At 40.1% G+C, this 26,869-nt stretch overlaps 1 protein-coding gene across 8 annotated transcripts in view; it reads left to right on the plus strand.

The window, feature by feature from the left end:
• REPS2 (RALBP1 associated Eps domain containing 2) overlaps positions 1-26,869 on the plus strand; it is a 214,722-nt gene that overhangs the window by 183,738 nt on the left and 4,115 nt on the right. For all 8 annotated transcript variants that reach the window (XM_032389675.1, XM_032389678.1, XM_032389679.1 and 5 more), the window contains 3 exons: positions 2,409-2,492; positions 3,619-3,764; positions 13,493-13,598. In XM_032389675.1, the coding sequence (XP_032245566.1) occupies positions 2,409-2,492; positions 3,619-3,764; positions 13,493-13,598 (336 nt within the window). The remainder of the gene's footprint in view (positions 1-2,408; positions 2,493-3,618; positions 3,765-13,492; positions 13,599-26,869) is intronic.

Genomic DNA, 26,869 nt, shown 5'->3' on the forward strand with positions numbered 1-26,869 from the left:
GTTTGGGAGGTTGTTGGGCCCTCACTCAGCCATTAATAAAGCTGACATTGGGCCCGCAGATCTTTTTCTTTTCTTTCTTTCTTTCTTTTGAGAGAGAGAGAGTACACGTGAGAGTGGGGGGAGGGGCAGAGGGAGAGGGAGAGAGAATCCCAAGCAGGCTCCATGCTCAGCGAGGATCCAGTTGCAGGGCTTGATCTCAGGACCCTGAGATCACGAGCTGAGCCGAAATCAAACTGAGCACTTAACCGACAGTGCTACCCAGGCGCCCCTGGGCCTGCAGGTGTTGAAATATGACATCATTTGTCAGAACCCCCAGGGGAGGTGGGTGAACTCTTATATTCCCCATACTCTTGACGAGGAATGGCTCCCAGATAGCTTTGCACGGCTGTTGCCCGGGTGTTTCAAACTCAGTGTGCCTGAAAGTGAGCTCTCCTTACATCTGCTTCTCTCATGGTTCCTGCCTTGGGGATAGGCCTCTGAATTGTCATGGTGTCCTAAGCTGGTGGGTACTGGAGCTTCCTTTCTCACCATCCCCATGCACTGCCCCTCTAGGTGGCTGCACCCTGCTTATCACTCAGGTCTTAGCTGTGACATCACCTTCACCCAAGTCTTTGCTGACCCACATGGCCTGGGTGTTCCTGGAGCCCTCATACTTACTCACCAAAGTCTGAATTCCACTGAAGCATGTTTGCCCCATCATTTCTTTGCCTTTTCCACTAGACTTCAAGCTTCTTGTAAGAAAGGTCTAAGTATTGTTTATCTTGAATACCAGCTCTAGCATGGGGCCTGCCTGCAGTAGCTGGTCAATAAATATTTCTTGAATGAGTACCACTTGGGCCCAAGAGTACCTGAGGCTGTATAGCATAGTGGTCACAAGCCCACCATTGGAACCTGAGGCCTGGGTCCAGACCCTGCTGTTTGTGTGGTCTTGGGTGAGTTCCTCAACTTCTTGATCCTCAGTTTCTTCACCGATAGGACGGGGGTAATAACTATTTCTTAGGACTGTGATGATGAAATGCTTTCATTTATGCAGAACTCCTGGAGAACTGTGTGACACAGTGTTTGGTGTTTCAGATAAGTGTCGACAGCAGCAGCAATACAGTTATCCTTAATGGAAGGGAGAAGACCATAAGCAAAACTTGGAATGAGAAATCATGCATGTTGAGTGCCTGCATAATGGGTTTGAAGAGGTGGAGAGGTGGTTGGGAATCAAGGTTTCTAGCTAGGGCAATGCAAATGTAGGAGCAGATGGGATTGCTCTGGAAAAGAATGAATGGTGGTAGGAGGAATACGGTGGGAGAACCAAAGACAGAACCTTGAGAAATCCTATATCTGAGGGATAAGAGGAGTCAAAACAGGAAAGAGAGATAATGATTACCAGTAGGAGACTAGTTCATCAGATGCCAGGGACAGGAGTTTTAAAAGATAGGGGTGCTGTGCTGGGCAGAAGGCTTGGGAGAAAACTAGAAGAGGCAGCAAGAATCCAATAAATGGGGGAGCATTAGTGCCCTTGTCTGTTTCAGTAGAGGCAGAGGAAGGAAGAAGCCAGGCTCTGCAAGGAGTTAGAGAAGGCCAGGTTAGGGACAGAATGGACACCCCAAGGATGATTGTTGTGCTGCAGATGCATATTACTTTGTGGGTAGGGGACTGATGTCACTATAATGAAGAAGTCACGTTAGTTCATATGGAGGGTTTTTTCTTTGCATGTTAACACTTTGCATTGATGGCTAATAGCAGCTGCATGTAGCAGGCCTCCTGGAGACAGGGAGCAGCACATGGTGCCTGGTCTCCCTGTACTCTCCTGCTTGGTTCTCTGGCATCTGCTTGGTCTTGAAGTGCTTTGGGGGCAGTCCTCGCCAATCTTTGTGCATTTGTTCACTGATTCCATACCACTTGGCAGTCTCAACCCTTCTGTTTACTCCTTCCATCATGCTCTCCCACCCCTACATTTTTAAGGTAAAGAGTCATATCTCTTAGAGTGTTTTTCTTAGGTATTTAATGTTTTTTAAAGTTTCAGTTTTTTTTTTTATTATGGTTACTGTTTTTGTTAGTGCTTGGGTTAAAATTTTAGTTCATTTCCCAGCCCTTTTTTTTTCAATAAGCATTATTTATTATTATTTTTTTAGTTTGAGCTTGTAAAACATTCGTTTTTAGCAATACCTGTGTCTAGTTATAGACAACACTACCATGACTCCTTTTCCTAAGATTGAACAATGCTGGAAGGGGACATGGGAAGGAATGGCAGGGTCTAGAGAAGGTTTTCTCAAGGATCCAAAGACTTGACCATGCTTGGCTGCAAGTTGGTTTAAATCAGCTTCCACTTAGTGACATTTTCTAAGTGCTGTCCATTATATATTTAGGTGTTCATGTTTTTGCATTTTTATCTTCTCTGTGATATTTCACTACAGTCTGAACAAGCATCTGAGGCTGAAATACACCCCCAGCTGAACAGAGCCCCCTCTCAAGCTGCAGACAGTAGTCCAACAAAGAAGGTAAGGCCTGCGGGAAGGTGCCTCTGTGATGGCATTGTGAGCCCCTCCCCTGGGCTTCTGGTCTCTGTTTGCAGATCTGTTTTACTTTGGTTTCAGTGTCCTGACCTGAATGTTAATGATCCAGCTTTCCTAGAATTTGCGTTTTTTGTGAAGATTAGGGTGCTGATGATTCTTGGGCCTGACCTTGATGTCACTGACAGTTTGCACTTCCTCTTCAGCCTCCCAGCTAAACATGGCGGCCTTGCTTTTGGCAAGTTGAGGAGGGGTGGTGGAGAGGGCCAAGTGCCTTTGGCAGAACCCTTCATGCTACTGAGGCTCTAGGAGGGCCTCTGGTGGGGGGCGGGGTAGTCTGCCCTTCTTTGTCCATGTGCCACAGTCCCCTCTTGCATCTTGGTGTCTTCACCGTAGCCCACCAGTGTCACTGAGTCCCAGGTCACTTGCTCAGGAGGTGCCACTCACTTGTGCTCTCTGTTCACCTTGTTACCCTCTCCTTGCTGCTCCCCATTTTTCTAAGGCCCTCCTCTGGTCAGAGCATGGGTCCTGGGCTTGGGAGCACAGAGGAGGAGGGGCCTCCCAGGAAGCAGGCTGGCTGTCTCCTTCCAGAAGACACTGTGGCCCTTGAGCTTGGCTTCATGTATGAATTGGGAGTGGAAGAATGAGGAGCAGATGACTGAGACCTTCACAAACTTCAAAACTTAGAACATATTCCCACAAGACCCAAAGTGAGGCAAGAGCGAGCTTTGTCTTCAGTCAGAAAAGGCCTCATGGTGTGAGATGCACACAGCATTGAAAAAAGGGAGGGTGGGCAGGTGGGCCACTGGAATCTGATTCCTGGGTCTTTTCAGGTGCAAAAAGCGGTATAATAGGCTGCAAGCAGGGAAAGAAAAAAAAAAGGAAAAAAGAAAGGCCCCTAGAATCTGATGCCCATGTCCCCGCCTCCCTTCCCCCCTCCCCCATTCTCGCGAAGCCATGAATCAGCTTTATATCCTCGGGTGTGGGGTTTGAACAGAGTGTGCATGCACCTGACCTGGGAATGGGCCTAGGAGGAACATGAGCACATGGGCATGATGGGGGAGCATTTCAGTTTTTAACTTTTGGGTTTTATTGTTTTGTATTTAATCCACAGGACATACCATATTCTCAGCCTCCATCAAAGCCCATCCGAAGGAAATTACGACCTGAAAACCCAGCTCCAGAAAGCCAAGAGCCTCCTAGCACTGTTGGCGGGCCAGCGTCGGCAGTGACCGGGAAACCCCACACAGCAGTCCAGAAGTAAGTACGTCACATCAGGGAGGTCAGAAACTACCTTTTCAATCTTCGTATGCATGTACATGTAAATCTGTTTATATTTATAGCCATGGCCATAGAAGGGTGTGATTTTATGGCTGTAGTTTGGCCTTCCTCCTCTCTCTGGTGGTACTGCAGGCTCCCAGTCACCTAGAAAGAGACCTTTTAAGCTATAGGACTTAACCTGAGCCAAGGGGCAAGCGAGTACAAAGCTGTGGTGTTTCGGTTTGGTTTGATTTCCTTCCCTTCCCTCCTCCTCTTCCTCTCCTTCCCCCCTCTTCCTTGTGCTGGGCCACGTTTTCCTAGGAAGAAGACAGTGATAAAAATGGCAGTTTCCCCTCTTTGCCTGTCTTATGCTGCCCCCCAGGGCAAATGGCTAGCTTCCTGACCCTCAGACCCAACTTTGAGTCGATGTGCTTGTGATTTTTTTTCATTCCCCATGAAAATTTTCTGTCGTCGATCATCTCAGAACAGAATGGTCACCTGTGGAGCCTCCAGAATATCTGTCTGACCGCCTGTAATAGACATTGGAGGGGGTGGCGGGGTGGGGGGCGTCTGTGGATAAGGCCAGGAATCAAGAGAATAATGCTCTGGACAAACCAATTTTCTACTGAGACTTTGGCTTTAAGAAAGGCTATCACTCGCCTCAGTTTCCCTGTAGTGAAATTGAGCGAGGTGTTGAGGGCAGAAACCTACTACTGTGCGTGACTTCACAAGTGAACTCGACTGGTCAGTAACGTCAGTGCTCAAGATAAGCCCTGTGACACTGCTCTCAGGGCCTTGCTGATCCCAGGGGCTGCTGTGGGTTTCTCCTGCTTACGCTGTTGTAGAAAAAGGAGCAACAGATTCTGTGGGTGCAACTTGCCTCTGAAACCAAAACCCCATTGTGAATCTGTGTAGCACTCTTCAGATGATGGTTTTGTTGTCTGTTTTTCCAAATAGACAGTTCCCTGGTGGTATCAGTGCATAAAGGAAATCTGTTTTGTCCTTAATGGCCCCTGAGAGCTTTGATCATCTTTCCACCACTGTCAAGCCTGGGGGATGGATCCCTGTCAGGGACACAGATGGCTAAACTTGCTTCCATGTGCCACCCTGGCTTTCCACTGGGTCTCTGCTTCACATTACTGCTGGTCAGTCAGTGGTGCTTACGGCACCCCCTGCTCCACCGACTGGATGGAGGGCAGCTGGTGGAGCTCACGCAGAGGTCTTTTTCAGTTTCTTTCCTTCGTCTTTTTTTTTAAACAGTTTTATTGAGATATAATTCATATAGCATACATTTCACCCTTTTACGTGTACAGTTCAGTGGTTTTTAGTATATGCACAAAGTTGTTCAACTGCTGTCACAAACTAATTTTAGAACATTTTCATCACCCCCAAAAGAAATTCTGTGCTGATGAGCAGTCACTTTCCATTCCCTGTCCATGTCCCAGGCAACCACTAATCTACTTTCTGTCTTTATAGGTTTGCCTGTTCTGGCCATTTCATGTAGATGGGACCATGCAACATGTGGTCTTCTGTGGCTGGCTTTTTTTCAGTTCACATAATGTGTTCAAGGTTTATCCATGTTGTAGCATGAATCAGTACTTGATTCCTTTTTATTGCTAAATAATGTCCCATTGTATGGATATACCACATTTTATTTATCTTCTCATCACTTGATGGACATTTGGGTTGTTCCCACTTTGAAGCTATAAAGAATAATGCTGGTATACTATGTCTATACAAGTTTTAGTGTGGGCTTATGTTTTCATTTGTCTTGAGTATGTACCTAGGAGTGGAATTGCTAGGTCATATGGTCACTCTATATTTAATATTTTGAGGACTTGCCAAACTGTTTTCCACAGTGGCTGCAGCATTTTACAGTCCTCCCAGTAACATATGAGAGTTCCAATTTCTCCTGTTTTTTTTTAATAAAGATTTTATTTATTTATTTGACACACAGAGATAGAGAGAGAGCACAAGCAGGCGGAGCAGCAGAGGGAGAGGGAGAAGCAGGCTCCCAGCTGAGCAGGGAGCCCGATGCAGGGCTCGATCCCAGGACCCTGGGATCATGACCTGAGCTGAAGGCAGACGCTTAACTGACTGAGCCACCCAGGCGCCCCTTGTTGTTACCTTTTTAAAAAAATTATTACAGCCATCCTGGTGGGTGTGAAGGGGTATCTCATTGTGTTTTTGATTGCATTTCCCTAATGGCTAATGATGTTGAGCATCTTTTCATGTGCTTATTGGCCATTTGTTTATCTTTTTTGGAAAAATGTCTGTTCAGATCCTTTGCCCTTTCCTGCTTGGATTATTTATCTTTTTATTTTGAGTTATGAGTTCTTGACCTATGCTGGATACAAGTCCCTTGCCAGATGTATGCTTTGCAAGTATTTTCTCCCATTCTATAGGTTGTCATTTCACTTTCTTGATGGTGTCATTCGTAGCACAAAAGTTTTTAATATTGACGGGGTCCAGTTTATTTTTTTTCTTTTGTTACTTGTGCTTTTGGTGTCAGAGCTTGAAAACCACTGCCTAACCCAAGTTCATGAAGATTTTTTCCTGTGTTTGCTTCTATAGGTTTTATAGTTTTAGCTCTTACATTGAAACCCATGGTTAATTTTGAGTTCATGTTTGTGTATAGTGTGAGGAAGGGGCCCAACTTCATTCTTTTGCATATAGATATACAGTTGTCCCTGAATTGTTTGTTGAAAGGAGATATTTTCTTTTATCTGCCTGTTTAGTGACTGTCCCTCATTGTGATACTCTCTCACTAGTTAGGTGACCACATGGTGTCAGACCGAGAGAGGCTAGCGACCACAGCAACACAAATAGTGCTGTAAATGTCGGATGTAAGCTTTGGGTCAGGGAATTTCATACAACTTGTTTTAGTTCCTAGACTACTTTATTTTGGGTTGATAAGAAGCAACTTAGCATTCATCATTTTTTAAGCCCTGGAGAGAGAGACAGCCAGACACATGATCGTTAGTCTGTATAGTTCTTTCTCACCCAGGGTTCTGGGAAACAATGAAACTCTGATGCCCTTACACATCCATTGTCTGTGGGATCTTAACTTCTCTCCTATGCATGTAGAGTGGTCTTTACTGTGTATTGTTTTGGGGAAATTTGAGAAAAGAGTCACAAATAATTTTCTTAATTATCTAACAACACTGGTTAAGAAAGGCCAAAAAAATAAACTAGTTGGAAAATGGTCATCCTCTCTTTGGGAAATGAACGTCAGAACTGAACTATTGTTAAGAAACAAAATCTCTTTCAGATATCGTCATTGTCTATTTCATTTAGGGCAAAGGAAAAATAAAATAGTCTCTCCAAGTGAGCTGCTGAGTCCAGATTATAACTAATAAACAACTGTTGGATTGTGTCAAAATTACTAAGCTGCTTGTAAGGACAAAAGTAGGTTTTTTAAAGAAATAATTTTGGCTTACTTGGTTTCCCCTCACATCTTGTGCATCTAGTAAAGATGGACTTTGGGAAAATAGAATGGTTTGAACAGTTTAGAGAGAGAGGATGTTGTATAACAGTACTACGACTGAAACTGTGCCCGCCTCCATGGCTTTTGCTCTTCTCTGTAACCCCGGGAAGTGTCCTGGACCACCCCAGGGCATGCCCAGCAGCCAGCGTGGCAGTGTCTACTTGCCTGCATGATATCCTCAGTGTGCTTGGGAGTCTGTTTTCCTTCCTGCTTCATGGCTGGCAGTACTGGAATGTCTGTGGGGTTGATGAGTGGCATCCCTAATGAAAACCTGCCATTTCCAAGTAGAGAAAAGGCAATACAAGTTCAATTCTTAGAAGCTGTGCTCATAATTCCTTGGGAGAAATCAGGGCTCAGGTTGAAGGCTAAGATTTTTCTCATCTAGAGACCCCAGTTTATATTCTTTCAAATATTGGTTCAGCTGCTTGAATGAAACCCAGGCAACAAGCACTCAAATAACATAGAAATTGACTTCTTTCTTGTATAAAAGTCTGAGTTGGTGAGTGGTCCCAAAGCATAGAGTAGCTCCGTGCAGGAACCCAGGTGCCTGCCCATATTCTTATTCTAGATCCCCATGGGGGTTGCCTTTATCCCTGTGGTTGAAGATGGCTCCCTAACATGTTCACATTCTGGGCCCCAGAGAGGGGGAAGGAACAAATAGAGAGAAAACAGACTACTTTTAAGGATATGACTCAGAAGTGGCATCTCTGATCCCTTTGGCCCAAACTTAGTCATATGGCCTTACCTACCTGCAAGAGAGACAGGGAGATGTAGTTTCTAGTTGGAGGGCCACTCAAACTGAGAATAATAGGCTACTGCATATAAGAAGGCGCAAGAACAGGTTTTGGAGGATAGTCTGCCACAAAACATTGAGTGGACAGTGCCTCACAGTGTTGCAGTTCTGAATTGATAGATAGCATGACACACAATAGAATGAGACAAAATAAATGTCTACTTAAGTGTTACTCCTTCATTTTCCTCCCTGGAAACCAGGCCAGTTAGAGCGCAATCTGGAACAGTGAGTAAAAATACTGGGAGGACCTGAAGAGAGAAACTCCGGAGGCAACTCTTAAGAGGGTGATGCAGGTTAAATGCTTTCCTGACCCCTTCAGAGGTATTCTGGGCTTGATCCTATCTTTGTGTTATTTACGGCTCCTTTGGTAGCAAATAATAAAAAGCGACTTGAGGTAGCAAAATATACTCTTTATTATAAGGATATAGGGGTGATTCAGGGAAATCAGTGGCAGGAGTGGATTGGAAGAGAAGATTGCAAACCTTCTGGGGCTCATTCTGATGCCTCTCAGTTTTCTTAAGGTGTTTTTGACATTTTTATCTACAAAGACTTCTCAAGCACCTTCCACTCCAGAGATTACATTCTCACTGTGCTGGGCCCAGGCTGAACTGAAATATTAGCCATAACTCAAGTCCTTCGGAGGGAGAATCTGGTCAGCTCGGCATGGGCCAGCATCCATTCAAGTGTCAAAATAGAGGTGAGGGTTTTCTTGAGACAACTAGAACTCCCTGCCAGGGGCCCATCCCTGTGGAGGAGGTGGAAGGAGATGGAGCCAGTTCCTAAAGGAGGAGGAAACTGTTAGGAGCTGGACACACATAGAGTAGTAGTAGTGTAAGGAGGGGCATCAAGTTCTGATCAACTTTTTTTTTTAAACCTTTTATTTTGATATAATTACAGATTCACAGGAAATTACAACAACAGTGCAGAGCGGTCCTGTGGATCTTTTACCTAGTTTCTCTTAATGATTACATTTTACCTAACTATAGTACAATATCAAAACGAGGCAACTGACATTGGGACAGCATATGTATTGTTCCATGCCGTTTAATCACATGTGTAGAGTCTTGTAACTGCCACTGTAATCAAGGTACAGAAATCAGACCTACCCTCTCCTCGCCATTCCTTACCCCTGGCAACCACTGATCTGTTTCCCATCTCTAGAATTTTTTCATTTTGAGAATGTTATATAAATAGAATCACACAGCATGATCTTCTGAGTTTGGCTTTTTTCACTTGGCACAGTCCCTTGACATCCAAGTTACATATCTCAATCAGCACTGCTAAGCAGTATTCTGTGGTATGGATGTGCCATAGTCTCTTGAGCCATTCACTTGTTGAGAGATGTTTTGGTTGTGTCTAGTTGTTGAGCATTATAAATAAAGTGACTGTGAGCATCTTGTGTACAGGTTCTTGTGTGTGCATAAATTTTCGTTTCTCTGGTATAAATGTCCAAGAGTGTGATTGCAGGGTTGTGTGCGGAGTGTATGTTTAGTTTTAAAAGAAACTGCCAAGTTGTTTTCCAAAATGGCTGTACCATTTTACATTTCCACCAGCAATGTATGACAGATGCATTTTCTCCACATCCTCACCAGCATTTGGTTTTGTCACTATTTTTTTATTTTAGCTGTTCAAATACGTGGGTCGTTCTATCCTATCATGGTCTTAATTTGCATTTCCCTAATGGCTAATGATGTTGAATGTCTTTTCATGTGTATATTTACCATCATATATCCTCTTTGGTAACATGTCTCTTCATGTCCTTTGCCCATTTTCTAATTGAATTGTTTTTTTGCTGTTGAGATTTGAGAGTTCTTTTTATATATTTTAAATACATATCAATTGTCAGGAATGTGGTTTGCAAATATTTTCTCTCAGTCTATAGCTTGTCATTTCATCCTCTTAACAGTCATTTGCAATACAAAAGTTTTTAAAATTTTGAAGAAGCCCAACTTATTTTTTTTCTTTTATGGATTGTGCTTTTGTTGTTACATCTAAAAACTCTTCACGAACAAGCCCTTGGTCCTGAAGATTTTCTCTCATGTTTTATTCTAAAAGTTATATAATTTTACACTTTATATTTAAGTTGCTTGATCCATTTTGTGTTGTTTTATGTAAGATCTGGGTCAGGGTTCTTGGCCTGTGGATGTTGAATTGCTTCGGCGCTGTTGGTTGAAAAGGTTATTCTTGGGATGCCAGGGTGGCTCAGTTGGTTGGGTGTCTGACTCTTGGTTTTGGCTCAGGTCATGATCTCATGGGCGGTGGGATTGAGCCCTGCATTGGGCTCCCCACTCTGCGCTCAGCAGTTTGGGAGGTTGCGGTTGAAAGATTCTTTCCCTCTGCCCCACCCCCCAGTCAGGCACGCTCTCTCTCTCTCTAAAAATAAAATAAATCTTAAAAAAAAAAAAGAAAAAGCTGTTCTTGCTCCATTGACTTGCTTTTGCACCTCTGTCAGAAGTAAGTTGTCTGTACTAGTGTGAGTGTGTTTCTGGGTTCTCTGTTCTGTTCCACTGATCGATGTGTGTTTCCCTCTGCCTATTAATCCACACAGTCTTGATTACTGTCTTCATTACTTATTTACTTGATTACTATAGCTATATAATAAAATGTCTTCTATTTCTCCCACTTTTATTACAATTTTTCAAAGTTGTTTTAGGTATTCTAATTCCTCTAACTTTCCATATAAATTTTAGAATAATTTTGTCTTGATCCACAAAAATTCTTGCTGAGATTTCAATACGAATTGTGCTAAACCTTTGGCGCACCTCAGTGGCTCAGTTGGTTAAGCATTTGCTTTCAGCTCAGGTCATGATCCTGGGGTCCTGGGACCAAGTGCCCGTGGGGCTCCCTGCTCAGCAGGGAGCCTGCTTCTCCATCTCCCTCTGCCCGCCCCCCCCCCCCCCCCGGCTTGTGTTCTTCTTGCATGTCTCTTTCTCTCTCAAATAAATAAATAAATAAATAAATAATCTAAAAATTTTTTTAAAAAGGAATTGTCTTAAACCTTTATATCAGTCTGAGGAGATTTGGCATCTTTACTATTTTGAGTCATTCAATCCATGAACATGATAAATATTTCTCTATTTTGATCCTATTTTTCATTACTGTTGTATAGTTTTCAGCATGTAAATCTTGTGTATGTTTTGATATATCTAAGAACTTCAGTTTGAAGCTTTGTAAATGATACTGTATTTTTTATTTTTTCCCAAGTATTCAATGTTAGTGTATCAAAATTCTATTGATTTTTTAAAAAGATTATCTATTTATCTGAGAGAGAGAGGGAGGGAGGGAGAGGAGCAGAGGAAGAGGGACAAGCAGACTCCACCCTGAGTGCAGAGCCCAATGCCGGGCTCGATCCCACAACCCAGAGATCATGACCTGAGCCAAAATCAAAAGCCGGATGCTTACTGACTGAGCCACCCAAGCGCCCCCGTTCTTTTGATTTTTGTATGTTAATCTTCTCTCCTCAAAACTCATTTTTATTAGTTCGGAGAATTTTTTTATAGATTCCTTGGAATTTTCTATGTAGGCCATCATGTCATCTGCAGATAGGGACAGTTTCATTCTTTTCAATATGTGTGCCTTTTATTTCCTTTTCTTGCATTACTGTGTTGGCTAGGACTTCTAGCACTGTGTTGAAAATAGTAATGAAAGTAGAAATCCTTGCTTTGTTCCTCATCTCAGGCGGGAAAGCATTCAGTTTTTCATTATGTATGATGTCAGCTGTAGTTTTTTGGTAGAAGTTCTTCATCAAGTTGGACAAGTTGGCCTCTATTCAGTTTTCTGAGAGTTTTTGTCATGAATGGTTATTGAGTTTTATCAGGTGATTTTTCTATATCAGTTGATATGTGATTTTTTTTCTTTCATCTGTTAGGATGGTGGATTGCTCTGATTGACTTTTGAATATCGAATCAGCCTTCCATCTCTGGAATAAAGCTCTCTTGGTCATGGTGTATAAGTTTTTAATACATTGCTAAATTCTATTTGTTAATATTTTGTTAAAGATTTTGCAGATATCTATGTCCAGGAGAGATATTGTGTCTAATTTATATCTTGCTAGGCTGCCCCTTTCCAAGTCATTTGACTAGAGAGAGCAGTATTTGGGTCGGGGGAGGCTTTTTATTGTCTGCCCTTATTGACATTTATGGATTGCTGACTACTCCACCATCCAGTCTGGGATATATGAAGCAAAAAAGAAAACCCAGGGAATTCACTGCTATGTGTTTCCCTGAGTACTGAGTTCCTGGACTGGTTTGCCTTCTTCACTCCACTTTTTGGAGTAATCTTATGTTTGTCTTATATATTATGTCCAGGATTTTAACTGTAGTTGGTGGGGTAGAGAGAAGTATGTCTACTCCACGTTGTCCTGAAACTGGAAATCCAATCCTTATCTTTCTGAAAGTAGATTTTAAATCCTCTTCCCTGCCTATTTATGGATGAAAAAATTAATCTTTCAACTTCTTGGGGAACGGAGTATGCCTTCTGCAGATTAGCAGAGTGGGTAGCATAGTGTATATTCTCAGTGAATATTAATCATCTCCACAATGGTCACTATGCATTCCGGTTAAGTTGCCCTGGCATAGAACCTACGTCTCACAGGTTGCACATATGTCTGTTTTCCTAGGGGAACTTAAATTGCCCTTTTGCTCTGAGAATTCAGTATTTTTTGCTGTGGGATATAAGGCTGTAGGTTATACCATCGTGTTGATATATCATCCCAACTGTAGACAGCTTTGAGGGAGAAAGAGGGTTCTAAGAATAATTAGGGCCAGTCAAGCAGTGTAAGCAGAGACTGTAACGGGCAAAGTGGAACATATGGTCACCCTAGTTATACCTGCTCTGTGAATTTACTGTTGACTTAATTTGGCAATAGTGGTATTAAAACATTTTCTCAAGTGCCACAGATGTATGCTGGTATATGCACATGCCTGAGCATACTCACACACATAGACACACTCAAGCATTCATGCCTAATAATAAAGAAATGAAGGAGAGTTGTATAGGCCGGCTAAGTTAATGTAGGATTTTTCCTAAAGAGAATGTTCTTCTATTCATTTCCTTCAGACTTGTCCACAGGGGCCACCCGCAGGTCTTTTAAAAATGCCATTAAGGCTTACACAAAAAGGGCATTCTAGTTAATGTGGTTTGTCAGGAAGAAATACTTATTAAAATGTCTTGGAATAAATGGAATGTGGAGTTTGAAAAGGTCCAATTCACAGCTTGTCTTTCAAGTTATAAAATGGGAAGTACTTCAGGTGTAAATAATTCATCCGGACAAATTTGTTTCATTTGGTGTGTGTCTGCCTGCCTGCCTGTGAATATATGATTTTCTTTTTGGAGCCCTGTGACATTAGCCCCTTGTTAGTTGAGCACTTCTCATGAATCAGTGTTCTGACCCACAAGGGTCCGGACCTCTGAGTTCTATTTCCCTGAACTGTTTGTACTTTTTTATAGACAGTCTTCCAAACAGAAGAAGGCTATTCAAACTGCTATCCGCAAAAATAAAGAGGCAAATGCAGTGCTGGCCCGGCTGAACAGTGAACTTCAACAGCAGCTCAAGGTAAGGAGCTTCCCGAAATTGGATTACTAGGCTTTTCATCTGGTGGTTTTGTTTTGACCATTGGCTGAGCACCTGGTTCCATTCCTGTTGGTAAGACTTGCATCTTTGTTCTCAAACCTCTTTTGGAAGGCAGAGAATTGCTGCACTTAAGTTTCATGGGTTGGTTCTTGTATGTTTAGAGGAAGACTAGCAACTTGAATATGCAGGCTACATATTGTTTATTAGTGACTAGGACAGAGAATCTATTACAAAGGCTGTCTGAAGCATTCTTCATTCCCGAAAGCTTCTGGACAAGCCCTTGATTGTTTAGATCCTCCCTGAATATACTTACGTATATACTTATGTAGGTGGAGGAGGGTAGCCCTGATACTATCAAAGGCCCGACCCCTCCGGCGGGCAAATGGTTCCATATCACCTTCTCAAGAACATCACCTCTCTCCTTACCACCTCTTTCTCTTCACCATTCATCTCCCCTGTTTTGGTTTTCCGGGACTGCCGTAACAAAGTACTACAACCTTGGTGGCTGAAAGTACCAGAAATCACTTCTCACAACTCTGGCGGCTAGAAGTCTGAAATTAAGGTGTCAGCAGAGCCGTGCTCTGTCTCTGAAGGCTCTAGGGGAGAATCCTTCTTCTTTCTTCCCAGCTTCTAGTGGTGGCTGGCAATCCTGGGCGTTCCTTGGCTTCCAGATGTGTCATTCCAGTATCTGTCTTCACTGTCACATGGTCTTCTCTCTGGGTCTCTCTGTGTCTGTGTCCAAATTCCTCTTCTTATTTAAGTGTTCTCTTCTTATAGGGACACTAGTCATTGAATTAAGGCCTGCCCTAGTTTAGCATAACTGCATTTTAATTAAATTACATCCACAAAGGTCCTATTTCTCTATGAGGTCACATTTACAGATGCTGGGAGTTAGGACTTAAGCATATCATTTTGGGGGACACAGTTCTACCTACTGCATCCCCTGATTCTCTACTGCATCATTCCCATCCACATAAACGTGCTCCAGTATTGTCCATTATCTTGACTTCACATCCTTCTTCAATTGCAGCCCCCTCTCTCTGCTCTCCTTCCCAGCTAGGTTTCTTAGGAGTTGTTTTCATTTACTCTCCTTCCTCACCAACAGCTTTCTCTCTCTCCACTTCAATGTGGCTTTGCTCTGCTCCATTCACATCCCTCCTACAACCAAATCCAATGGGCCAGTTTCAATGTTACTCGAATTTTCAGAATTCTACACAATTGGCCATTGTCTCCTCTGAAATGGCCTTTCTCACTGGCTTTTGGACTACTATACTTTTTTCCTGTTCCTTCCACTACCTCCCTCTCTCCCTCCTTCCCTCCCTTCCTGGTGCTTCTTCCTTAGCATTCTGTGCTATTTCTTCCTTCTTTGATTTCTCTTTTATTACTCCCCCTTTGCCCAGTATTTTATTATGAACATTTTTAAGCATACAAGAAAGGTGAAAGAATCCTATGGTAAATACTTTTATAGCCACCTCTTTTAACATTTTACTATACTTGTTTTATCACATATCTACCCCTCTGTTCCTCATTCTACCTTATTTTTAACATGTTTTTCAGTAAATTGCAGACATCTATATGCATCCCCTAAATATTGCAACATGCAGATCAGTAACTAGAGTTCAGTATTTTTACAGGTTTTTCTGATGATGTAAGTTTTACATAGAATGAATGCACAGATGCTAAGTGTGCCATTTGCTGAATTTTTACAAATGCATATACTTATGGAACCCAAACCCCTATCAAGATATAGAACATTACCATCATCCTACGAGGCTCCCTCATGCTCCTTCCCTGTCAGTTCCTGCCCCCCACACACAGAGGCAACCACTGTTCTGACTTTGTTATGTCATAGTGTTGTTTATTCTGTAACTTTATATAAATGGTGTTCCCTAACACGTACTTTTATGTAAAGCTTATTTCACTTAGTATTACATTTTTGAGATTCATTGATAATGCATGTGTCAGTAATCCATTCCTTTTTACTGCTGGATAGTATTCCATTGAGTGATTATTCTGCAATTTCGTTATCAGTTCTTCTATTAATAGACATGTGAGCTGTTGCTAGTTTTTGGCTATTTTGAAGAAAACCACATTCTTGAATAAGTCTTTGTGTGGAAATATGTCCTCATTTCTCTTGGGGAAGTACCTAAGATTTGGATTAGTAGGTAATGTGGCGAACATATGTGATTAGTTTTATTAGAAACTGCTAAAGCTTGGGGCGCCTGGGTGGCTCAGTCAGTGAAGCGTCTGCCCTTTGGCTCAGGTCATGATCTCAGGGTCCTGGGATCGAGCCCCACGTCGGGCTCTCTGCTCAGCGGGGAGCCCGCTTCTTCCTTTCCCTCTGCCTGCCGCTCCCCCTGCTTGTGCTCTCACTCTCTCTCTCTCTCTCGTCTCTCTCTCCCTCTGTCAAATAAATAAATAAAATCTTTAAAACGAAAAAAGAAAAGAAACTGCTAGAGCTTTTCCCAAAGTGGTTGTAGCATTTTGCACTCCTCCCACTAGAGCGTGAGAGTTCCTGTTATTCCACATCCTTGCCAACATTTGGTGGTGGTCTTTTAATTTTTGTTTATCCTGTGGTGATTTAGTTTTTATTTTGCATCTCCTTGATGCTTAATTTTGCTGAGCATTTTTTATTACAATTACTTACCTTTCATATATTTTATTTTATGAAGTGTTCAAAGTATCTGGCCATTTAAAAAATCATTTTTTGTCGTCTTTTGTGGCATTGTAAGTAGATGCTTTTTATATTATCTTGGTTACTAGTCCTTTGTCAGATACCTGTTTTATAAATGTTTTCTTCCAGTCTTTCATTTTCTTAACTGTATCTTTTCAAGAACAGATATTTTTAACTTTTAAACAGTCTAATTTATCGGGTTTTTTTCTCTTATGGTTCTTATTTTCTTCTTATATAAGGAAACTGCCTACATCTAAATTATGAAGATAGTCTCCTATGTTTTCTTTTAAAGCCATTATTGTTTTAGCTTTTGCATTTAGGTCTTAAGTTACTTTTTTAAACCACTTTATTGAGGTATGATTGATACACAAAAAACGATGCATATTTAATGTATGCAATGTGATACATACAGTTGGAAGATAATTATATATCCATGGACCCATCACCACAATTTATGCCATAAAACTATTCATCACATCTAAAAGTTTCCTTCCCCTCTTATTATTATCATCATTATTATTTTGTGAACATGACAAGAACACTTAACATAAGATCTGCCCTCTTGGCAAATTTTTAATTATACACTACAGTATACTTCATTGTAGGCACTATGCTGTATAGTAGATCTCTGGACCTTAATCATTCTGTATAACTGAAACTTTGTACCCTTTGAATAGTACTTCCCCATTTCCCCCAGCCTCTGACAACCACCATTCTCTACTCTCCTTCTAGGAGTTTGACTGTTGTAAATTCCTCATATGAGTGGTGTCACTTAGCATTTGTCCTTCTGTGTCTGGCTCATTTTCCTTAGTGTAATGTCCTCCAAGTTTATCTATGTTACTGCAAATGGCTGAATTTCTTTCTTTTTAAAGACTGAATAATACTCCATTGTATGTATATGTATTTTCTTTATCCATTTGTCCATTGGTAGACACTTAGGTTCCTTCCATGTCTTGGCTACTGTGAATAATGCCACAGTGAACATGAGAGTACAGATAATCTCTTCAAGATACTGATTTTAATTCCTTTGGATATATACCCAGAAGCTGGATCATATTTGGTAGTTCTATTTTTTTCAGGTTTATTGAGATATAATTGACATATAACACTGTGTATAGGTATCAACATGTTGATTTGATACATTTACATATTGCAATATGATTATCATAGTACTGTTAATACCTTTGTCACCTCACATAATTACCAATTCTTTTATGTGGTGAGAACATTTAAGATTTACTCTCTTGGCAGCTTTGAAGTATGTAATGTAGTATTGCTAACTATAGACACCATGTTGTACATTAGATCCCTAGAACTTACTCATCTTGTAACTGGAACTTTGCACCCTTGGTTAACATCTCTCCATTTCCCCTCCAGCTCCTGGCAACTTCCATTCTACTTTCTGTTTCTATGAATTTGGCTTTTTTTATATTCCACACACAGGTGATACCATGCAGTATTTGCCTTTCTCTGTCTTACTTCCCTTGGCATAGTGCCTGCAAGGTCCATCCATGTCACAAATGACAGGATTTCCTTCTTTCTTATGGCTGAATGGTACTCCATTGTATGTATGTACTACATCTTTATCCATTCATTTGTAGACAGATACTAATGTTGCCATAGCTTGGCTGTTGTAAATAATACTGCAGTGAACATGGGAGTGGAGATATCCCTTTGAGATCCTGATTTTTATTTCATTTGGATACTTGGAAGTGGGATTGCTGGATCATGTGGTAGTTCTTTTTTTAATATTGAGGAACCTCCATGCTGTTTTCCATGGTGGCTGCACCAATTTACATTCCTACCAACAGTGCACAAGGATTCCCTTTTCTCCACATTTTTGGCAACACTTATCTCTTACCTTTTTGATAATAGCCATTCTAACAGGTGTAATGTGATATCTCATTGTAGTTTTTTTTTTTTTTAAAGTAGGCTCCACACCCAATGTGGGGCTTGAACTCACAGCCCTGAGATCAAGAGTTGCATACTCCACCAACTGAGCCAGCCACGTACCTTTCATTGTGGTTTTGATTTACATTTCCTTGGTGATTGCTGATGTTGGGCATCTTTTTACATACCTGTTCGTCATTTGTTTTGGTATGTTGTGTTTCCATTTTCATTTGTTTCAAGATCGTTTTTGATTTCTTCTTTGACCTATTGGTTGTTCAGGAGTGAAATAATTTTTATTGCCTTAATTGTATTAATTTCTGTTAAAAGTTATACTACCTCATTGTTTTCCCTCAAGGTATTAACTGGATGCTCGTCACTCTAGCATTGTGCCTATTAATGTTTTATGTACTTGATTTTTAGGATTCTAAATCATAGAATTTCAGAGCTTTAAGGGAGCTTGGAAACCCTCCTTCAACAGATGGGCATAGCAAGGCCCTTGAAATCTGTGTGACTGGCCCATGGTCACTTAGCTACCATGTAACAGAGCAGAGGAGGAGTAATACCAAGTCTCCAGCACCTTTGGCACTCTGCTTCCCCATATGATACTGATTTGCTTTTTATTTACTTTTTTATTATTGAAGTATAGTTGACATACAATGTTACATTAGTTTCAGGCGTATAACATAGTGATTCTGCAATTCTGTATATTACTCAGCACTCACTACCACAAGTGTAGTCACCATCTGTCACCATGCAGTGTTATAATAATATTATTGACTATATTCCCTATGCTGTACTTTTCATCTCCATGACTTATTTATTTTATAACTGGAATTTTGTACCTCTTAATCCACTTCACCTATTTTGCCCATCCTTCCACTCACCTCCTCTCTGGCATCCACCAGTTCTATGTGTTTAAGAGTCCGTTTTTTTGTTTGTTCATTTGTTTTATTTTTCAGATTCCATGTTTAAGTGGAATCATATGGTATTTGTCATTCTCTGTCTAACATATTTCACTTAGCATTGTACCTTTTAGGTCCATCCATGTTGTTGCAAGTGGCAGGATTTCATTCTTTTTTGTGGCTGAGTAATATTCCTCTGTGTGTGTGTGTGTGTGTGTGTGTGTGTGTGTGTGTGTGTGTATCACATTTTTTTACCCATTCATCTATTGATAGACACTTGGGTTGCTTCTGTATCTTGGCTATTTTAAATAATGCTGCAGTAAACATAGGGGTGCCTATATCTTTTCGAATTAGTGTTTTTAATTTTCTTTGGATAAACACTGAATTTTGGAATTACTGGGTCATATGGTAGTTTTTTTCCTTTTTTTGAGGAACCTTCATACTGTTTCCCATAGTGGCTGCACCAATTTGCATTCCTACTAACAGTGCATGAGTGTTCCTTTTTCTTCATATCCTCACTAACACTTGTTATTTCATATCTTTTTGATACTAGCCATTTTGACAGGTGTAAGGTGATATCGCATTGTGATTTTGACTTGCCTTTCTCCAATAACTAGTGATGTGGAACATCTTTTCATGTGTCTGGTAGTCATTTGTATGTCTTCTTTGGAAAAATGTCTATTTAGGTCCTTTGCCCATTTTTTAATTGGATTGGGTTTTGTTTTGGTATTGAGTTGTATAAGTCTTTTATATATTTTGAATATTAATCCCTCATCAGATAAATCATTTGCAGATATCTTCTTCCCTTATTCAGTAGGTTGCCTTTTTGCTGATGGTTTTCTTGGCTGTGCAAAAGCTTTTTATTTTGGTATAGCCCTATTAGTTTATTTTCCCTTGCCTAAGGAGACATATCCATAAATGTTGCTAAGGCTGATAGCCAAGAGATTACTGCCTATGTTTTCTTTTAGGAGTTTTATGGTTTCAGGTCTCACATTTAGTCTTAATCCACTTTGAATTTATGTTTGTGTATAGTGTAAGAAAGTGGTCCAATTTCATTCTTTTGCATGTAGCTGTCCAGTTTTCCCAACACCATTTATTGAAGAGACTTTTTCCCATTGGATATTCTTGCCTCCTTTGTCATAGATTAATTGACCCTATAAGTGTGGGTTTATTTCTGGGCTCTCTATTCTGTTCTGTTGATCTATGTGTCTGTTTTTGTGCCAGTACCACACTGTTTTGATTACTACAGCTTTGTAGTATATCTTGAAATCTGGGGTTGTGATACCTCCAGCTTTGTTCTTCTTTCTCAGGTTTGCTTTGGCTATTTGAGGTCTTTTGTGGTTCCATGCGAAATTTAGGATTATTTGTTCTAGTTCTGTGAAAAATGCTGTTGGTATTTTGATAGGGATTGCATCGAATCTGTAGAGTGCTTTGGGTAGTATGGACATTTAAAAAATATTTGTTCCCCCAATCCATGAGCATGGAATATCTTTCCATTTGTTTTTGTCATCTTCAGTTTCTTTCATCAGTGTCTTATAGTTTTCAGAGTACAGGTCTTTCACCTCCTTGGTTAATTTTATCCTTAGCTATTTTATTCTTTCTGATGCAAATGTCAATGGGATTGTTTTCTTAATTTCTCTTTCTGCTACTTCATTATTAGTATTTAGAAACGCAAGAGGTTTCTATATATTAATTTTGTATTCTGCAACTTCACTGAATTCACTTATTGTAATATTTTTTTGGTGCTGTCTTTAGGGTTTTCTGTGTCTCATATCCTCATCTGCAAATAGTGGCAGTTTTACTTTATTTTTACTGGTTTAGATGCCTTTTATTTCTTTTTCTTGTCTGATTGCTGCAGCTAGGATTTCCAGTACTATGTTGAATAAAAGTGGTGAGAGTAAACATCCTCATCTTATTACTGATCTTAGAGGTAATGCTTTCAGTTTTTCACCATTGAGTATGATGTTAGCTGTGCGTTTTTCATTAGATGGCCTTTATTATGTTGAGGTATATTACCTCTAAACCCACTTTGTTGAGAGTCTTTATCATGAATGAATGTTGTACTTTGTCAGATGTGTTTTTTGCATCTACTGAGATAGTCATAGGGTTTTTATCCTTCCTCTTGATAATGTGTGATGTATCACATTGATTGATTTGTAAATAGCTATAGGTATTTTTGATTCTCTTGTCCTTTTACCTTGTAATAGAGTTAAGTGGTTAACACCCCATCATATTACAGTATTAGAGTATTCTGAATCTTACTATATACTTACATTTACCAGTATGTTGTATTTTTTTATGTTTTCATGTTGCTGATTAGCATTCTTTCATTTCAGCTTGAAGAACTCCTTTCTGCCTTTCTTGGCAAGGCTGGTCTAATGTTGATGAACCCACTCAACTTTGTTTTTCTGGGAAAGTGTTTAATCCTTCTTCATTTCTGAAGGATTACTTTGCCAAATAGAGTGTTCTTGGTTGACATTTTTTTTCTTTTAGCACTTTGAATATATTATCCCACTCTTTCCTGGCCTGTCTGTTAGGTGCTTGCTGAGAAATCTGCTGAGAGCCTTTTGGGGCTTTGCTTGTAAGTTACAAACTTCTTTTGCTGCTTTTAAGATGGTCTCTCTTTGATTTTTGACAGTTTTATTATAATGAATCTTGAAGAGGATCTCTTTAAGTTGAGTTTGGTGGTCTATGAGCTTTATGGACTTGTATCCATATCTCTCATCAGCCATTATTTATTTAAGTAAGTTTTCTGCCCCCTTCTCTTTCCAACTTTTGGAAGTCCAGCAAATCACATATTATTTCTTTTGATGGTACCCTATAGATAATGTAGCCTTTCTTCACTCTTTTTGATTATTTTTTGTTGTTGTTTTCTTCTGACTGTATAATTTTAAAGTTCTGTCTTCTGTCTCATAGACTCTTCTGTTTGATCCATTTTGATGTTTTTGCTCTCTATTGTAATTTTCCTTTCATTCATTCATTCTTCAGCTCCAGAATTTCTCTTTGGTTCTTTTTTTATGACTTCTGTCTCTTTGTTAGACTTCTCATTTTGTTTGTATAATTTGGTTTTCCTGATTTTGTCTTTTTGTGTTCTCTTGTAGCTCAGTGAGTTTTCTTAAGACAGCTATTTTAAATTCTTTAGCAGGTAAATCACACATCTCCATGTCTTTGGGTTTGGTTACTGGACATTACTGCAATATTTTGTTGGTGTCATGTTTCCTTAATTTTTCATATTCCTTGAAATTTTGCATTGCTGTCTTCATATTTGAAGTAGCGGTCACTTCCTTCAGTCTTTATTAACTGCCTTCAGGAGACAAGTACGTTTCATCAGTCCTGCTAGGGATTCTGAGGCTTTCTCAGATCTTTTATGAATGTAGCTGCTTGACATTTTTGCTCCCTCTTGTGGAAGAATTATTAAGCTTATATGCCTTCTGACCCTGCAAAACACCAGGCCAAGTGCTAGCAGCCTCTCTTTTGTTTTCCCAAAGGTGGCACTAAAGCTCAATTTTGTGGTCTCTCCATGACCCTCAGATTTGAGCCAGCACAGCCTTTCTGCATGTGCTCACCAGCCACCTGCCAAAGTTTGCTGCCTAGGGAGTGTGAACAGGTATCTGGTACAGGATAGGTGTGTGTGTGTGTGTGTGTGTGAGAGAGAGAGAGAGAGAGAGAGAGAGAGAGTAAGGCTAGAGGTATGCTGAAAAGTATCCTGTGGGCAGTTGGAGGATCCCCAGAAGCTCATGAGTAGGCTTCTTGATGAGTCCCGCAACACATTTTGTAGGGTCCATGTTTCCTTTAATACCTTCTGAGGGTCCTGTCTGCCGCTCTCCTAGCTACTTTCTGTCTCTCGGTCATGCAGTTCATAATTCAGTACTCTGGACGGGGCAAGAGAGAATTGAGCCTCTTTGGCAGTGTCCCACACAGCTGGGGAAGGTGGGTGTGTACCCACACACTCCTGTTTCCCCCATGGGAGAAATCATGGGCTGAGAAGATCTCTCTTGGCCCTAAGCTGTGCTACCTTGTGGAGGAGGGTGATATGAGTAAAATCTTACAGTTCCTCTTATCTCCTCCAGTGCATCCAAACTACTTTTTTTTTTTTTTTTTTTTTGCTCTAGCATTGTGCTAGAACTTCTCTCCTGGAAATTTGGACTTCCACCAAGGCTCTGTCATCCATGGGTGATTGTCTAAAACAGTGTTTTCCATAGATTCCCAGATGGTGGCTAAGAGGGACTAGAGCTGGTTCAGAAGCCAGTGCAGGGTCCAGAGCTGGGACTGAGGTTTGTGTGCCTATTACCCAATATATGGCTGGGTGGATCTCTTGGTGTATGTATGGTGCTGGATCGCACAGCTCCCACAAAGGCACTTTGCCCATGAATGAAAGCCAGATTTTTTTTGGCACTGTTGTTGGCAGAGGGACATGGACAAGGGATGTCTTATACAGCCATGATGCTGATGTTACTCCTGATAATTTTGTCATTTTTTGATGAACTTTCATAGCATTTCCCATAGTGGCTGCACCAATGTCTGTGATCCACCTCAAGTTAAGTTTTGTGTATGGTTTGAGATTAGGGTCAAGGTTTGTTTTTTCCCTATATCAATATCTAACCTAGCACCATTTGTTGAAAAGAGTTTCTTTTCCTCCTTGGATTACTTTGGTCACCTTGTGAAAAGTCTAATGACCATATAAGTGTAGATTTATTTCTGTTTTTTTTTTTTTTTTTTTTTTGAGAGAGAGCACGCCAATGGGGGGAGGGGCAGAGGGAGAGAGAGAATCTCAAGCAGACTCCACAGTGAGCACGGAGCTGGACATGGGGCTCAATCTCACAACCCCAAAATCATGACCTGAGCCGAAATCAAGCATCAGATGGTTAACCAACTAAGCCACCCAGGTGCCCCTGGGTTCTTACTCTGTTCCTTTAATCTATTTGTTGATTCTTACACCAGTAGCACACAATCGTGATTACTGTTACTTTGTAGTAAGAAAATCAGGTAGTATAAATTTTTCAACGTGCTCTTCTTTTTCAAGATTCCTTTGGATATTCTGGGCCCCTTGTTTCATATAAATTTTAGAATCATTGTGTCATTTGCTACAAAATAGCCTGCCAGGATTATGATTGGATTCGTTTGAATCTATAGATCAGTTTAAGGAGGATCAAAATCTAAACAGTGTTGAGTCTCCTAATCTGTTAGTAGAGTACATCTTCTAATTATTTATATCTTGTGAAATTTCTCTTAGCAGTTCTGAGTGTACACATATTACATGTGTTTTCTTAAATTTATTCCTAATTTTTTGTGACACTATTGCAAATTGAATTGGTTTTTAAATTTTCATTGTCTGAGTTTGTGAAGGTTACAGAATACAAGGTCAACACACAAAAACCAATCATATTCTTTTATGTAAGCAATGAACAATTGGTAACAGAAATATGAAAAACACTGCCATTCACGATATCTTGCCACCCTCCTCCAAATGAAATACTTAGGTATCAATTCATATAAATTCATCAAAACACATAGGTTGTGAATATTGAAAACTATAAAGTGCTCCTAAAAGAAATCCAAGACCTAAATAAATGGAGAGACATGTTTGCTTTTTGTGGATTGGAAGACTTAACATAGTGGTGATGTTACTTTTCTCCAAAGTGATCTATAGATTCACTACAATGCCAATCACAGTGCCAGCAGGACTTTTTGTAGGTATAGATCAGCTAATCTGATAATTTTTATGTAAGGGCCAAGGAACTTGAATAGCTGAAACAAATTTGGAAAAGAAGAACAAAGTTGGAGGAATCACTTTAGTATCAGGCTTCAGTAATCAAGACAGTATGGGCTTGGGGGAGGGATTGATGCATAGATCAGTGGAGCAGGATAGAGGATTGTGAAGTAGACTACATGAATATAGCCATTCCGTCTTTGACAAAGGTGCAACATCAATTCATTGAGAAAGGGGATAGTCTTTTCAACAGTTGTTTTCTAACAATGGGTCCTCCATATGTGGAAAAAAAAAAACGAACCTTGATTGAAACCTCAGTCCTTATACAAAGATTAACTTGAAGTGGGTCATAGATGAAAACATAAAACATAAAGGTATAAAACTTTTGGAAGAAAAGATAGGAAAAAGTCTGCATGACCTGGTGTTAGAAATGATGCCAAAAGCGTAACCTAGAACAGAAAAATTAAATTGTACTTCATCAAAATTAAAAACTTTTGCTCTGCCTAGAATACTGTCAGGAGAATTAAGAGACAAGCTACAGACTGGGAGAAAATATTTGCAACCCACATATTTGACAAAGGACTTGTATCCAGATTATATAAAGAACTCTCCAAACTCAAGAACTCTCAAAACTCCAAAAACTCAAAGGACTTGAACAGACACTTCACCAAAGAGGATATAGGGATGGCAAATAAACACATGAGAAGATACTCAGCATTATTAGCCATAGGGAAATGCAAATTAAAACTGTGATCGTGTACCACCACATGCATAGTAGAATTGCTAAGACAGAAAATAATGACAACACCGGGTGCTGGCAACTGGGACTCTCATGCACTGATAGGAATGCAAAATGGTACCCCACTCCGAAAAATCATTTGGCAGTTTCTTAGGAAGTTATATATGCACTGACTATGTGATCCAGCAGTTCTACTCCTGGGTATCCACCAGTGAAATGAAAACTTGTGTTCACTAAAAAGTCTGTACATGAATGTTCATAACAGTTTTATGTGATGGCCAAAACTTGGAAACAGCCCAGATGTACTTCAGAGGATGAATAGGTCAAGTGTGGTACATTCACACAATGAAATAGCACTCGGCAGTAAAAGTAGTGATACACACAACTTGGATGAAACTCCAAAGACGTTACACTGAGTGAGGCAAGCCAGGGTCAAAAGGTTTTATACTGTTTGATCCCTTTTATTTGACTTTCTTGAAAAGACAAAACTATAGTGCTGGGAAACAGACTGGTAGTTGCCAGGGGTTGTGTGTGAAGGTGAAGGTTTATAGATCAGTGAGTTGTACCAGGGAGCTTTTTGGTTGTTGGCAGTTACACAAATATATACATGTGTTGAAGTTTATAGAACTGTATGCTAAAAAAAAGTCACTCTTACCATGTAATGAAAAAGATTATTTTTTAAAATGTCAAAGTTCATTCTGTTTTATGAATCTTTGTGTACGAACTTGTTTTTTTGTGTGTTTTATTTCTTGTTTTTCTCCCCTCTTACTTTGCTTTGGTGTAGATCATTTTCATACAGTGTTCTTTCTTCTTGGTAAGCCCTTTTAATTTGGAAACCCATATTCTTCAGTTCTGAGGGTTTTCTTGGTTTTTGTTATTGTTGTATTTTCTCCATGTTTCTTCCCCCCCCCCACTCCCCTGCCCATTTTCTGTTTTCGCTTGCTGATATTTTTCAGACATTGGAACTCCTAGCTTGTTGGTATTCTAATATTTTCATATTTTATCTTCTGTTTTCTGTCCTCTTCTTTATTTTTGTCTTTTTGTCCATTTCTGGAGACTTACTTAATTTTAAGTTTTCAAACTGTTGTTTACTAACCAAGAGTTCATTTTTTGTTCTCTAATTGTTTCTTTTTAAAGGTATCCTATTCTCATTTCATTGTTGTAATATCTTTTATTAATGGTAGTATTTTTCTTCTTCCTGAATACTTTTCTATTTTACTATTACGTATTTCTTACTAGATGCTTTCCTTCAATATCTGATGGTCCTTTACTTATATTTAGGAGGAGGATGCAAATGCTCCCTGGAAGTGCATAGCATGTTGTGGGGCTTGTCAACTT

This window comes from Phoca vitulina, unplaced genomic scaffold, assembly GCF_004348235.1.
Source record: "Phoca vitulina isolate PV1807 unplaced genomic scaffold, GSC_HSeal_1.0 scaffold55, whole genome shotgun sequence".
NCBI lineage: Eukaryota > Metazoa > Chordata > Mammalia > Carnivora > Phocidae > Phoca > Phoca vitulina.